Source organism: Theropithecus gelada, chromosome 7b (genome assembly GCF_003255815.1).
Source record: "Theropithecus gelada isolate Dixy chromosome 7b, Tgel_1.0, whole genome shotgun sequence".
Lineage (NCBI taxonomy): Eukaryota > Metazoa > Chordata > Mammalia > Primates > Cercopithecidae > Theropithecus > Theropithecus gelada.
The window spans coordinates 48,219,892-48,236,043 of NC_037675.1; the positions used below are offsets into that span (position 1 = coordinate 48,219,892).

The 16,152-nt window shown below is 31.9% G+C and overlaps 1 protein-coding gene across 1 annotated transcript in view; it reads right to left on the reverse strand.

Annotated features, from left to right (window-relative positions):
- Positions 1 to 16,152, reverse strand: part of MDGA2 (MAM domain containing glycosylphosphatidylinositol anchor 2) — an 849,182-nt gene that overhangs the window by 28,452 nt on the left and 804,578 nt on the right. The window contains exons 11-14 of the mRNA XM_025391973.1: positions 12,441 to 12,618; positions 7,928 to 7,948; positions 4,222 to 4,377; positions 3,598 to 3,756 (exon numbers count right to left, since the gene is read on the reverse strand). Coding sequence (XP_025247758.1) covers positions 3,598 to 3,756; positions 4,222 to 4,377; positions 7,928 to 7,948; positions 12,441 to 12,618 — 514 coding nt within the window. The remainder of the gene's footprint in view (positions 1 to 3,597; positions 3,757 to 4,221; positions 4,378 to 7,927; positions 7,949 to 12,440; positions 12,619 to 16,152) is intronic.

Here is a 16,152-nt window from a genome sequence, read left to right on the forward strand (position 1 = left end):
AGCCCTGTAGAGATGTCCAAATGGTGAGGAATTGAGGGAGGCCTCCAGTCAACAGCCAGCAAGAAATCAGTATCTATAGTCCAATCTCTTGTGGGAGCAAAGCCTGCCAAAAATCAAGCAAGTGGGCTTGGAAGTGTATCCTCCCCAAACTGAGTCTTCAAATTATAGCAGGGCCCTTGTCTGAAAACTTGACTACAACCTTAGAAGAGACCTTGAGCCAAAGGCACTCAGCTGAGCTATACTTGTATTGACCCACAGCAACTGTGAGATAATAAATATTTATTGTTTTAAGTCACAAAAGTTTGGGGAAATTTGTTATACTGCGAATAAGTAATGCAACATATTTGATTTTGGTTCAAAGAGGAAACTCTCTTCTTAGTAGGGTATTGCTCATTTCTGTATTAGATAATTCTGAACCTTCTCAATGGTATACCATCCTTTTAGTCACAGTTAAAAGTGCAAGATTTATTTACAATTACTCAAGAAGTTATAAATTTAATTAGGCTATTAGAAATTCAAGACAAGGCATCTTTGAACCTGGTTTCCAAAAGAATGACTAAAACTGAAAATACAATTTGTAAAGCCAGTGACTATAAATGCCTCTTGAGTTTACAGATGAATGAAAGTCTGAGAATAATATATGCAAAGAGGGAATGTTTTAACTACCAGCAGATCTCTCTAATGAACTATCTCATCTAGTTTTAACTGATTACTCAATGTCTGGAACAGGTATTTTTGCCTAGATTTTACTAAGCAGCAGGCCTGCAGCTTGCTGAGAGGAACCCAAGTAACAGACCTGATTCCCAGCCTGCAACCTTCAGTCTGATGAAGCAAAGAAATGACACAGGGGTCAAAATATAAATGTTTGCCAAGAAATGGAGAACTGTCCTCCTAATTTGCCCTTATCCCAAAATAATCAGAATAAAACTAGCAGAACATCAACTGGACATCCATTGACAATAAAGAAGATAAGACTAACTAAAAACTGTTAAGTTAAAAGTATATTACAATGATGTATTAAAAGTATTTTTAAAATTATTTTAAAATAAAGCCCTAAAATCTAGTCTTATAAATAAGGTGAACATATTTTATGACTTAAAGTAATTCAAAATATTGGTCTTGGAAATATTTATTTAAAAATCAATTAAAATATGTGATCCAATGTAAATCGGAAGATGAGAAGGAACGTACATGAAATATATTCACAATAAAGAGGAAATAGAGTATACATTATTGACAAAAAGGAAGAATTAGAGTTGAGCTAATCCTACATTAGTAATAATATAGTAATCCCGCAATAAATAAAATGGTTTGGCAATTATGCGATTTGTTTCCTTTCATTGGTTTTTTAAGTGATTCCCAGTTTTCCCAGTTTAGATTTTGTTTCTGAATGATTTTTACCTATTTTTATGTTTTTTTTTTCCCTAAATCAAATATCTCATTATGCTTTTTGCGGAAAAGTCTAATAACTCACGCCACTACTAAATAAATGTCACATACTTAGCTAGGCTTGCAAAAATCTTCCAGCAAGTGTTCCTGTGCAGTAATAAAACAGGCAGACTCTGTCCACCTTCCCATGTTGGTATTATGACTTCACTACTTAGCCATATGATGGGCATGGTAACTAAAGTTCTTTGTATTTCAATTTTGTTATCTATGAAACAGGATAATGATTTTAATAAGCACAAATGTTGATCATGAAAATTAAGAGAAATAATCCACAAAGTATCCTAGCCCACAATGAATACTTCATAAATGTCGACTATTACTTTATTATTGCTATTATTATTGCTTTTTCAGATTCAAAGTAACCTAAGATTATGAGTGTCTGCCATCTGGTTGAAGATACTATGTATGTTGCCTAATTTAACTTAAACTACAGCTTTCTGAAATAAGAGTTATTAGTCTCATTTTACAGATAAGGGAAACTAAGGTTCAGACATTTTAAGTGATTTCTCTAAAGTATTATAGTGATTAAGTGCTACAGCCAAGTTCCTGCCCAGGTCTCCTGATTTCAAGTATATAGTAGTTTAACTTCTCAAGAGCTTTCTGGCTGGGCACAATGACTCATGCCTGCAATCCCAGCATTTTGAGATGCGGAGGTGGGAAGGTTGCTTGAGACCAGCCTGGGCAACATAGCAAGAGCCTGTCTCATAAATAAAAATGAAAATAAATTATAAAACAAAACAAAAAAAACTCGAGTGCTATCCATTTAGGCTTGTCAGTATACTGTGAAGAATACTAGTTAATACTGTTGGGTATGAGTTTGAATGAATCCCAGCACAACCATTTACTTGGAAGTTCACACAAACTTCTTGAGGTTCAGTTTTCTCCACGGTAAAAGATGGACAGTGACGTTCACTTTTACAGACTTAATTGAGAGTATTACTTAGCTTAAATAATATGGTGGCTGATATATATTATGTGTCCAATTGTATTAGTTTATATCATATATATTTATACTATTATTTTATTAATTTATATAAAGACACTAATGTAATCCTAACTTCTCAAATTTTACTTCCTTATTACCAGTGCCTTAACCTTCCCTGTGCTAATCTCTGCTTATTGAAAACATACCCCCTTTGCATACCCAGGGAAATGCTCTTGTTTGTACTGATGCACTGACTCATTCCTTAACTAGATGTAGATCCACAATCCCTGGTTCAAGCTCTATGCTTCATTATTCAGAATTTTGTCGTATGTTAGAAAGGTGAGAGATTATATCATTTATATTATGTGATATGTCCTGGAATGATGTGGAGTAGAATCCTATTAAGAAGAGTAACATTTTTGCTGCAAATGGTATAAATGTTCACATTCATTTGGATAGAGAATATAAATAGGTTCATATCAGTTCAGCTTATATATCAGGCTAACATGTAATGTCAAATAATTAAATTTTAAAAATTGATATCCAATTCTCAGGATTTTAGAATTGCAGATAAAGAATGGTAGACCTGCATGATCTTTTTCCCTGCAGAGTTTACTAGGTCTACTCTCAGTGTAATGTCATGCTCTATCTGGCACAGTTGTGCATCTAATCTTATCCTCTATTACTGTACAAGGTCTCTAAAGGAAGGAAATGTGTCTTTATCTTTGTATGCTGTGCAGGACCTAGAACATTCTAGGTGTGTGTTTGGCATACTTTAAAAACATGAAAAAAATCACACCAATATTTCAAATAGGTGGATGGTGCTAAAAATAACTGTCAATATGGCAACGTGATAATGTTACTTTTCATCATGATTAATATGCATTCAATCACTATCGAAGCAAGTTTCTTTGGAAAGAAGCAGCCTAAATTATGCTGTGTCAATTCTATGAGATCTGGTAAAGAATTTAACTAATTGATGGTCTACCTGATTTAGAATTCCAAAGGGAGGTAGGTGATGCTCTAAAATGTCAAATTCTAATCTAAATTAGATGATGGGAAAAACTTCTTAGTATCTTATTTTGCAATTTGCAGATAAATCATTTAAAAAGTAAATTGTAGCATTCTTTGACCAAAAATCGTTTTAATGCTGTGTGTTTATGAACTTTTTTCTTCTTAGTTATCATTAATTTTATAAGAATCAGTAATTATTGCTATCTCACCTATATGTTGTCCATACATGTGATAAAAGAAGCTGAAACAATATGCAGTGTTTGTGGGTCCATAAGGGTTTTTGGGAGCTATGCTGAAAACAGGGCTGAGAAGTCGAGCCTTTTCGCCTTCCAATCTGGGTCGTGATGTCTCAATGTACATATAAAAACCTTAAAACAGACAAAATAAACTGTTTAAACACATTATTCTTAGGCATAATGAAATTTCAAATCACTGAGAAGTCTTATAGTTTTCATACAAAATAAAGATGGATAGGAAGATTTGCATCTCATTTATAAAATCTGTATGTGTATATGTAACTAATAGTGGCTTTAACACAAAGAGTAAATGATCTACCAAATTAAAGATAAAATGTATAAAAAGTTGAGGACAAATTAGAAATTTAGACTTGAATTATCAAAAAATTCCTCTTCTCTCTACTATACCTATCAGTGAATTCTGAGAAAAAATTAATATCTACAAAGTTTTATAAATATCTAAATTGATAATGCATGGAAAATTTAATATTTTATTCCATAATCTTCAAGTATATGGCTAAATAATAGTATTTCATATTTATAGCAATTTTTAAAAGTCTCTGATTGCTATGAACACAACAGGTCATACCCTCATACCTTCTTTGGAGCCACTACGGTCAGCATTAGGTCCTGTATTAGGAGTATATTTTGTATTTCTTGTTGCAGTACTTTGTTTTGTCCAGTCAAAATTATCTGTATCATCTTGAGTGAACAAACAAATATTACCATCTTCAAATCCACAATGAAATTCTCCTGTTGATAAATTTTAATTAAATTAATACACATACTGCAATATTTTCATAAGAAAAAATAAAATATTACATAGCAATAATAATGCAAGATTGTGATAATGGCATGAGAGCCATAATAGTGAATAAGATTACAACTAAACATAAAACCGATATTTAATATCTCATTGAATAATTTAATATCTCATTGAATAACCAATTTTTCTCTAAAATATCCAGATAACTCAAATTAAAGAATACAATTTATGCTTGAATTATTGCTGAAGAATTTTCCCAACTTTCATTTTGTTAGTACAGAACCAACCAAAACAAAACTGTCAATAGGAAAATTACCTTTATTAATTTACCTGAGGGTAGTTTTAAATAGGTATACTTTAAGTTTATAATTTTTTCATGCATGTCTGGAGATGCTTTCAAATATCCATTTGCATAAATGGAAGTGTGTTTAGGGCAAGCTAATAGCAAATTATTTTGAAAAGTATTTATCCTTGGCCGGGCGCGGTGGCTCAAGCCTGTAATCCCAGCACTTTGGGAGGCCGAGACAGGCGGATCATGAGGTCCGGAGATCGAGACCATCTTGGCTAACACAGTGAAACCCAGTCTCTACTAAAAAATACAAAAAACTAGCCGGGCGAGGTGGCGGGCGCCTGTAGTCCCAGCTACTCTGGAGGCTGAGGCAGGAGAATGGCGTGAACCCGGGAGGCGGAGCTTGCAGTGAGCTGAGATCCGGCCACTGCACTCCAGCCCGGGCGACAGCGCGAGACTCCGTCTCAAAAAAAAAAAAAAAAAAAAAAAAAGAAAAGTATTTATCCTTCCTACTTTATCTGAATGTGGGTTTCCCAGATACTTGAAATTCAGTATGGAAATGAAGTAATTAAAAGAGCTTTTAAAGACTTTGAAGAAGGAGTGGGATTTCTTGGATGCCTAACGTATGTTGAGTTCAGGGCCAACACAAGTTCAGAGAAAGACTTTTTCAGTTATCCCTGAAATGTGGGTGGTAGTAATGTTTCTAGGTATCAAAGGTTTTCTTACTGCTTGAAAAAACAGGTGTAAATAAAGAAGTTGATAAGGTCCACTAGATACATTATTAAAGAGTGTGTATCCTTGAGAAAAAATAAATGTAATGTATATTATTTCACTCAGCCTCATAACAACTCTATGAAATCACAATAATCCTTACTCATGAGGCTTCACAGAGGAGAAAACGCTGGCAAAGGTCAGCTATTAAATGATAAAGTCAAATGGAATCCAAATTCCCTGGAATTCATAGAGATATAAACACTTAAAGAACAGATACTTCCATTTTAGTCTATCTCCAACCTACCCACAAGGGGTTAGATTTATCAGATATCCTTGGAAATGGAGCCCTGGTTGAGATCATGTACCAATTAATTGAAAATTATTGGTACTTACAAATAAAAATAAAACAGAAGGCTTTCCCTTTAAATTTAGGAAATGAGTTTATGTTTTGTTTTTGTTTTTTAGACTAAATACTTGCTTTATCTCTTTGTATTTATTTATATTCTATATTCTGGGTAGGTCAGGTTACAGGAAATATACATATTTAAGGGAGTATAAATAAATAAATCAATAAATTTCCAACTCAATAATATTAGACACATATTTATGTCACAGACCTTGTCCCAAACAAGACAACCTTTTGATGCTATCAGTTGGAAAAATAATGTTGGTAACAGCAGTGTAGCAGTGTATGCATTTATATACATGCATGTATTTCTTTAACGATATTTTAGTTATGACATGAAATTCCATTAGTTGCTACTCTGGAGTTTTGAATTCTATAAAGGCAACGTTTGATTTTGAATGTTTTCAGTTATTTAATTACATATTACATATGCACAAAAAAGAGTTACAGAACAAATGTAAAGATTAAGGATTTCAGTTTATATATCTACTGCCAAGTCTTCCTTTTTATATGTTATTAAAATTATGTATAATGAATTTTTATAACACTGTTGAACAATTGTTTTTTGTAATTTGAACTTGGTTAAAAAGAGAAAATATCTTGTCTTTAAAAACCATACAATACTTTTTGAGACTTAAATATTTAAATCTTTCATAGTAAAATTAAGCAATAATGCAGATTATGAAAACTACAAAAAACGTCAGTTGTGCCTAAAAATTTTCATAGTTTAGGTTATTTTATATGGTGTAAGTTGTTTATAATATTATAACTAGTGTAATAATTCAAATCAAATAAAGATACTTAAGCAACATCAATAGCTCTTGATTCCTTCTAAGGACATATATCTTTACAATAAATAAACCTATTACTGAAGAAAATTCATAAAAAGTTGGCAGGTAAAATGAAAATGAAACTCACTAGTTAAAACCCAAGAATTTTATGATTGTCCTGTCACTTTATAAAGAGACAATTATAAATATGTGCAAATACATTTAATCATTTAAAAAGTTTATTTGAATAAAGAATATCTGATAGATAATGATCATGCAATGAGTTGTACAAACTTTTCAAAAGCCAATGTAATATAAAATACGAAAAGAGTTTATAAGTAGGAAAGTAATAAAGTCCAGGATTTTCACGAAGATGTAGAACTGAGAATTGAGTGGATCTTGAATTTTCCACTGGTTTTCTAATTTCAGCATGATTCTGGCGGAGTTTCTGGGGCTACATAGAAATAACTAAAGATATTTTAAATATTCTCCATTACATGGTCTTCAAAATTTTGCTTTATTTGGTCTGCAGAATTTTCCCTGAATCCTTCCCAATATGATGAAAAAATAAAAATAAAAACTCAGGAATAAGAAGCCTGATACCCAGTGGTCCTTTTGCACCCAGAGACGACGCGATGCTCTTTAGTCCTTAAATTTGTAAAAAATCTAACCTTAAATTACAAATAAATAGCTCGGATTTTAGAATATGTCTTCATAGTAAATCCTCTGTTGATTAAAAATTATTTTCCAGGGAGAGATAAGTTTTAATATATGGGAATATTTTTCAGGTAGATACATATCATCTTATAACGTTTAATATAAAACAAAATAAAAATAACTTTCCAGAAGTCCCCAAATTTAACAATTTTACAGAATTCATAACCTAAATTAAACCAAATACATTGGGGTGTAAGCTAGTGTTCTATAAAAGAAAGTCTCAATTAAACCCATCAAACACCAACTTTCTAAGTAACCATACTCTTTTATAAGTGGAATATAGAAATTCAAAGAAGGAAAATCAAAGAAACGTGTAACAACAATAAAAATGATATGCAATCCCACAAAAGAAAAAAATAATCCCACAGCTGCAGAAATAGCAAGTATTAAGCAGGTTGGTAAATGGCTCCATATTTCAATATTTAGGAAAATCTATAAACCTCAATTATCAGTATTAAAAAATTTGTCTTTATACCCCTATCTTTTGAAATTTAAAATCTACATTTAATGCAAATTTTAATGATTCTGAACCATTGTGTTTTAAACCAACTAAGTTACTAAACAATCTTTGTATATTTATAAACATTCTATTTTTGTATTTATTAAATATAGTGCCATTTTGTAAGTTAAAATATACTTACTCAAATGAGGATTTACAGGAGCTACAAGAAAAGCAAAAGAAACAAACAAACAAACAAACAAAAAAAAAATGTTAGCATGGCTCGAATGTCTTTTATAAATAAAAGTCTAATCAGTGTCTCATAGTTCTTTACCAAAACTTAATGATCTTTCCCACTGTGGCCATTGAGATTTACATCTGCAATCCATTTTGTTTTAGAGGATTGAATAGAATCTGCTTTGGAGCTCAGCAATAACAGCCTCAAATTACCAAAAAGACCAATGCTAAACAGTACAGGAAATGTTCCTTTTTCAAGATACAGAGTTTCTGACCTCTTAAATATCTGAACTAATACTAAACAAAAATATTCAGATATCAAAACTGAGGCTGACACTAGGCCAATCTATAATCTAGATGATTTAACAATGAAAACAATTATCTAGCAGAATTTCCACTTCTGTTTTTTGCTGATTTCTACTTCTACTGAGAATAAAGCAGAAAGTTAAAGGCACATATGAAAATAAAGCAATCCTGATATGTTGTAATATGTGTACTAAAATGAATAGCTACATCAATGCCTTTTTGTCTAATTACATTAAAATATACACATACATACACAGGAGTGCATGCACACAGAGTTTTAAAATGATGAGCAACAAATTTTGTGTTCTGGGGTACCAAAAGAATTGTTTTTCCTAGAAAACTAATTATATTTGCAATACAAGTGCCAATGAATTTCCACCCAAAGAGAAACAAATACTTTAAATATAACTAACACATCAACAAAAGTATCTCTCATCTAAGGGCCAAAGTATCTCTATGTATAAATTAACCACTCATTCTGAGAAAATATTCCAATCTGGATGATAGAGAGCATTGATGTAATTCCCCAAGATTACAATGGGCAGAATTTAGTTTCCCAGGATTACAATGGGCAGTTAATCTACAGTGCAGAAGAACTTGTCATTTTTTTAGTGGTTGTCATTAACCACCTTTATTAAATTTGTGCAATACTAATAAAGTCTGATGGGCAAAAATATTAATATATAATTGTAACATTAATATACAAATGATAAATTTTAACAGAGTAAGTTTTTCAATGATTTTCGCTATCCCTACATACAGAAGACGATTCCCATTACTGTAGTTGTTTTTGATTCTACATTCCACATTGCAAATTATGAAAAGAATAACATAGAAAAGGAGCTGAAAGTGAACTAAAAATAACAATTGAATTTTATGGCAAGATATCAATGTATTTTAATTTTAAAATTAATAAAAATTAAAATTATTTCACAGTTAATATGAAAATTTTTTAAAATTATGTGCTATCTTTCAAAGATGTAAGCATCCTTGAATTATAATTTAGTTCTAAGTATGTCATATGTACATGTAAAGCTCTTACCAGATTGAATTTTCATTGAGACTTCTCCCCCAACATTTTAGTCACCAAATTCACTATACAAAATGCAGGTAACTTTGTGAAAATTTGCAAATCTAACTTCTAAATATTGCGGCGAGTCCATTTTTTTCTTTTTTCATTTGAACTTGCATGTATAATTTTTTATAAATGCATATTATAGACTATTGTGTCCCCACAAAAATTCATATGTCAATGCTTAATCCCCAATGTGATTGTATTTGGGGATAAAGCCTTTAGGGAGGTAATTAAGATTAAATTAATCTTGGTCCTAATCCAATTGGATTGGTGTCCTTATAAGAGGAGGAGGAGACACAGAGAGCTCTCTCTGACATGTGAAGAAAACACGGTGAAAAGGTGACCATCTATAAATTAGGAAGAGAGCTCTCACCAGAAGCTAACTGTGCCAGTGCTTTGATCTTGGACTTCTCAGTCTCTAAAAGTGTGAGAAATAAATCTGTGTTGTTTAAGCCTCGCACTATGATATTTTGTTATGACAGCTCAAACAGACTAGTACATTGCCTCTAAACCATTAAAGTATACATTGCCCAAACCTGTATTACATAAAAATAATTTTAATAACAATGTTGGAGATTTTAACATGTATGCCTAAGTATGTAAAAACAATTTTGAAAACTTATTAAAAGTAATATCTATTTTCCACATCTATTTTTCATTTTAGTTTGTTGCCTCAGAGTTTTCAATAACAACTACTGAGCTAATTAACTTTTTAAAATCTCTTAAGGAAAGTCATAATGATCAATTAACTTTAGCAAAGAAGTCAAGATCTTCTCTAATGGAGTGGTGAATCCTAATTCTAGTCAGGTTTGTCATTTCACAGTCATTTAACTTTGCAGGACACTGAAACTTTCTGGGTCCTAATATCTTCATTTTTTAAAAATATTGATATTAATGCACTCTACATTATACATCTTATTTTTTTTGTAAAAATTATAAGTACAAACAACTTTAATGAGTTTTTAATAGTTTTACTTCATTTTTCACATTTGACAGTATGCACTACTTCCCCCTTAAGCAGGAAACGTATACTTAAGGGTAAACACAATGGAGAACTTCAGCTGCAAACAAAGTATTCTATTATCTTTTTAAGTCAAGCTCTGATAATCAATGATAAAAAGAATCATGTTCCTGCCGGGTGCTGTGGCTCATGCCTGTAATCCTAATACTTTGGGAGGCCGAGGCAGGTGGATCACCTGAGGTCAGAAGTTTGAGGCCAGGCTGCCCATGGAGAAACCCCCTCTTTACTAAAAATACAAACATTAGCTGGGCGTGGTGGCAGGTGCCTGTAATCCCAGCCACTGGGGAGGCTGAAGCAGGAGATTCACTTGAACTCAAGAGGCGGAGGTTGCAGTGAGCCGAGATCACACCACCGCACTCCAGCCTGGGAGACAGAGTGAGATTCCATCTCAAGAAAATATATATAATAATAATAATATTCTACTGAAACAATACCATAAATACGACTGTTTAAATAATGATTCATTCAAACCTGAAATACATTGAAAATTCTACAACTAACACTGAATATTAAAATTCTAAAATGCACACAAATTTCAATTTTTAAAATATTTATCTCTTTAGTATACAGTAAAATAACATATCTAGGCTGAGCGCGGTGGCTCATGCCTGTAATCCAGCACTTTGGGAGGCCCAGGCTGGTGGATCACCTGAGGTTGGGAGTTCCAGACCAGCCTGACCAACGTGGAAAAACCCCATCTCTACTAAAAATGCAAAATTAGGAGAGCATGGTGGCACATGCCTGTAATCCCAGCTACTCGGGAGGCGGAGGCAGGATAATTGCTTGAACCCGGGAGGCAGAGGTTGCAGTGAGCCGAGATCGTGGTATTGCACTCCCATCTGGGCAACAAAAGCAAAACCCCGTCTCAAAAAAAAAAAAAAAAAGAAAAAAAGAAAAAAAATATATCTAATTGCCGTTGTTTCTCTTTGAGGTATTAATTCTAGACAAAAGTTTTAGATCTACTTTTAACTTTTTCAAAGTTCTGCGCTAATTTCTATTTTTCTCCAAATAGGACATTTAAGTAGTGAAGAAATATTTTATGCATATAGTTAATAAAAAGAAAACTATGACTAACACACACACAAACATTTAGCATTTTTTAACATTAGCAATACGAAAAATGAATGGCCACCAACAACCAAGACGAAAATCCAGCAACTAAGATGTCTTTTGATATGTATATAAATAAACTGTAGTACATTTATGCAATGGAGATTATTCAATGATAAAAAGAAATGTGCTATGAAAGCCCAAAAAGGCATACAGAAACCTTATGTATTTCTAAGTGAAATAAGGCAGTCTAAAAAGCATTACATGCTGTATGATTCCAAATTTACAACATTCCCGAAAAGGAGAAACTATAGACAGAGTAAACATATCACTGGTTGTCTGAACTGGAGAAAGGAGAGAGAAATGGGTAGAGCATGGGGATTTTTCAGGCAGTGAAACTATTCTGTGTGATACTGTAATGGTGGAGAAATTATATACACTTTTCAAAATCCATATAACTGTACAACACAAGTAACTGTAATGTAAAATACTGATTTTAATAATAATTTCTCAGTATTTGTTAATCAGTTTTTACCAGTGTACTACAATAATGTAAGATGTTAATAATGGGGATACTGTGTCAGGGAAACAGGGCTCTCTATACTTCCTGCCAATTTTCTGTACACCTTAAACTGCTCTAAAACTGAAATCTATTAATTTTATTTAAAAAACAGAAAATGACATTTTGATCCTTTTTTACTTCTTAATAAGTTTTAAAGTCATTAATAATCTGAAAAGATAAAATGCAGACAAATATTGTACTATAACTTATAGGATCAAAAATAAAGAAACATTGCTTATATCACATAGGTTCACAATTAAATTATTCTATATCTCTATATTTGTAATCAAATGTCACATTTGTGGTGATTAAGGTTTTGGTTTTGGTTTGTTTAGTTAACTGGCTAATGATCCAGAAAGTCTATGGGCTAAGTTTTACTTTGTGTCTACATTTGGTAGAGAGCAGCAACCAAAATTTTCCATATGGTTTGATATATAAATAATTTTAAATAAAAGGCTACTTACCACTGTATTTGATCACACGAATTGTTGAATCTCCTTCACCAAATTTGGTGAGAGGAGTCAGTCGGACTTCATAAGCTTCTGGTTTAATTAGCTCTGTCAAGTTATATGTAATTAATTCTCCCTTTTGAATATTCCCATTTATTTTAATCTCCTGCTCCCACCAACGCTGCTGCCCAGCCTGAAATCAAAACAAGAGTAGAATAATGTTCCCAGTATGTTCTTCAGAGGTACTAAGAAAATTGAAAGCACATTCTGAAATTTTATTAAATTAAAATGTACATTATATTAACGAACACATATCATTAAAGTTCAAGTTTCTATAATGAGACAGAAATTTTGAGATGTTTGCATGCATACGTTTGCAGGTAATTGCCAAATGATCAAAGGTATTTAATAGATTTAATATATCAACTAATGTTTAGTAAGAGAAAATTCCAAAGTGTCTGTGATCTGGAAGTCGGGAGAGATCTAAGTTTAGCTACTCCTTGCATAACATATTAATGGCATATGAGATTCTTGAATCCTTACAAACTGTAATTTGTTTAGAACCCATCTTCTTGAGGGTTTTCTGGTATTACTTTCAATCAGTGGAATAATATTGCATCTCCTTTTGTGTGTGTGCAAACATTGCATTTAGTTTTCCATTTTTACATTTTGCACAGTTCACTGAGATACAATATGAAGTATTTAATTGCTTATTCTGCCAATTAAATATTATTCTGCCAACTGCTGAAGTATATACTTTCATTACAGCTTACATTAAAGACTTGGAATCAAAGTTATTGAAAAAGGAACCTATTCCACATACATCAACATGGGTAAATTTCACAAAAGTAATATTGAACTAAAATTAATTTTGAAGTAGATATAAAATTTACTTTTAAACTGTGTATTTTAAAGAGGATGTATAGATACATATGCATTAAAGAATAAAGAAATTCAGAGAAATAATAAACACTGAGTTGAAGATACTGTTTAAATAGGTTAGGAGAGTGTCAAAAGAAGATGATGCAATTGTGTGGGATAAAGAAAGGACTTCAACTCTGCTGGGTGATTTCTGTTGTTTTGTTTTAGATTAATGTAGATGTAAAAAATATGATTATGTTCTTTTGTGTAGGTCTGAAATGTTTCTCTGTTTTTAATAAAGAGAATTAGAGAATAAGAGAGAGAAGGAATTCTGAATTTTCTTAAAACTCTTTCTCCCTTGAATTCTATGACAGTGCTGTCTCTCATATTGCTTCCCACATCTGCATCTTTGACTACTCCTTATTTTCTTTTCCTGTGTTCTAAATGTTGATGTTCTCCAGAATTTTGTATATGGTGTTTTTGGTACTCTGTATTAGTGGTTCTCATATTTCCGCATGCATGAGAATCACCGGACGACACTGTTAACCAAAATTGTAAGTCTCAACCATCAGTAAGTATGGTTCAATGAGATCTAGAAATACAGTCTTTGAAAAGCATCCCCTCTCCCACATAGTAATCTGGATACAAATAATCCAGAGGCTACATTTGGTGAGGCACAGATTAGTCCTGCTAAACCACCTCATTACTATTAGTAGCTTCTTCTAATATCTCTACATTGATAACTTCTTAACTTGTATTTTCAGCTCAGAAAATTAAGAAAAAAAATGTATCTATTAGTCTTTACCATGTGCCACCATTTTAACTGTCTTATACCTATCATTATATGTAATATATCCCACAAACCCTAGTAGGTAGTAACTATATTTAGCCCTATTTCATGAATGAAAAAACTGAGGCAGAGAGAGGTTAAGGTAACTCTTTAAGTGGCAGCTTCAGAATGTGGTTAGACCAAAAATGGCTCTTTTTGGTATCACTTCCTCCTTTGTTTTCCCTGAATATATTGCTCCTTTAATTGTTTTTACCAGATCCCTTATATATTTAGTTACAATACACTATGTCTGGTCATTAACTTGATAGAAATATGATGAAATTAAATGCCAGCGTACAATGTATATTTAACTGGCCTCCAAGGAGTAGGGCAGAAAATCAAAGTTATTTCAGTGAAAACTGCCTACAGTCACTGAATTTACATACAGTGGTGAAGGATAAAAAACCTAATTCCACAGAAAGTACTTATCTTTCAGATAAGAACGCATAGTTAATACTAAGTATTATGAAGCTTCTATTAGTTCAGTAGGTTCAAATTCTATAACATAATATAAATGATGACACTTTTACTGTCTCTTAATTTTAGATTTATATATATATATATGAACAATAGGCAAAGTGCTATGATTTTTAAAGATAGATAAAATCAATTTAAACACACAAAAATATATACAGAATAATTTGACATTTTATTGTTACCTAAAGACACAAGTTTAATCAAGGTGTACTTTTCTGGATGTTAACACTAAGTTTAAATAAGAGTTTAATACCACTGAAAATTTGTAGTACATCACAAAGGAGACACTGCTGGTCTCCTCTTATTATAATGAGTGTTCTACTCAAGTAATTTTAGTCGGGAAATACATTAATGTTCTTACTTATTACAAACTCCAGTGTCCATAACTTCATATGTGTATTAAAAAAGCAATAACTTTGATTCCAAGTCTTTAATGTAAGCTGTAATGAAAGTATATACTTCAGCAGTTGGCAGAATAAGCAATTAAATACTTCATATTGTATCTCAGTGAGCTGTGCAAAATGTAAAAATGGAAAACTAAATGCAATGTTTGCACACACACAAAAGGAGATGCAATATTATTCCTCTGATTGAAAGTAATACCAGAAAACCCTCAAGAAGATGGGTTCTAAACAATACTGCAGATGACAATCCCAGATCATACTTATAAGCATGATGATATGTAAATAAGTGTTAAACTATTTTCTTCATATCAATTTTAAAAATCCATTGAATTTTTCTTTTATCCCCAGGAGGTATATTCCATTCAGATGATTTAGAGGTTAGCCTAAAAACCCCCAAGTCCCCTAAAATGAGACTTTTTATTAAAAACTGTAATTTGTTATTTTTACCACAGAGGATAAATAAAAAGCTATTGCTGAAAAGGTCTCAGGAGGAAAAATCATGTTAATTTTTTCTCTTAATTTTATAAGAAACAAAATTAGCTAATTTAAAAGCAGAAGGCTGCAACAGATTCTGAAATGTGAAGGGAATAGAAGTGGCCATGTTTTCCTTTTTTTTTTTTCTTGGACTATAAATCTTTTTAACCACTATAATGAGCTCCACTGAAAAGTACCAGGTAAGTGAAAACTAAAACAGGAGGGGAAATGCAACAACTGAATACAAGGCATATATGTGTGTTTATTTCAATTATGTTTATGTAACTCTGTAAGAGACAGATTGATATATCCATTTTATAGGAAACTTCTGTTCATGTTTAGCAACCACAGTGATAGTAAAAATAATAGCTGATGTTAAAAATCCAGGTATTACAGACCCTAAATCATGCACACTAATGATTATCCAACAGAATAAGAAATCATGAAGATGACATTTTCATGGATTAAAATCAAATTGTCTATAATCCCAAATAAAATGTAACACTGATTTTTAAGATGCACTAGTGTTTTAATAACCCCTTTTAGGGGAAAGGAGATAATAAGTAACATGGCATTAAACAAATCTTATTTTTATTTTCTACTAATAATAGCAAACATTTATTCAACTAACTACATAACTTTTCTTCTTTCATTACCACAAATTTGAGTATCAACTTCTTTA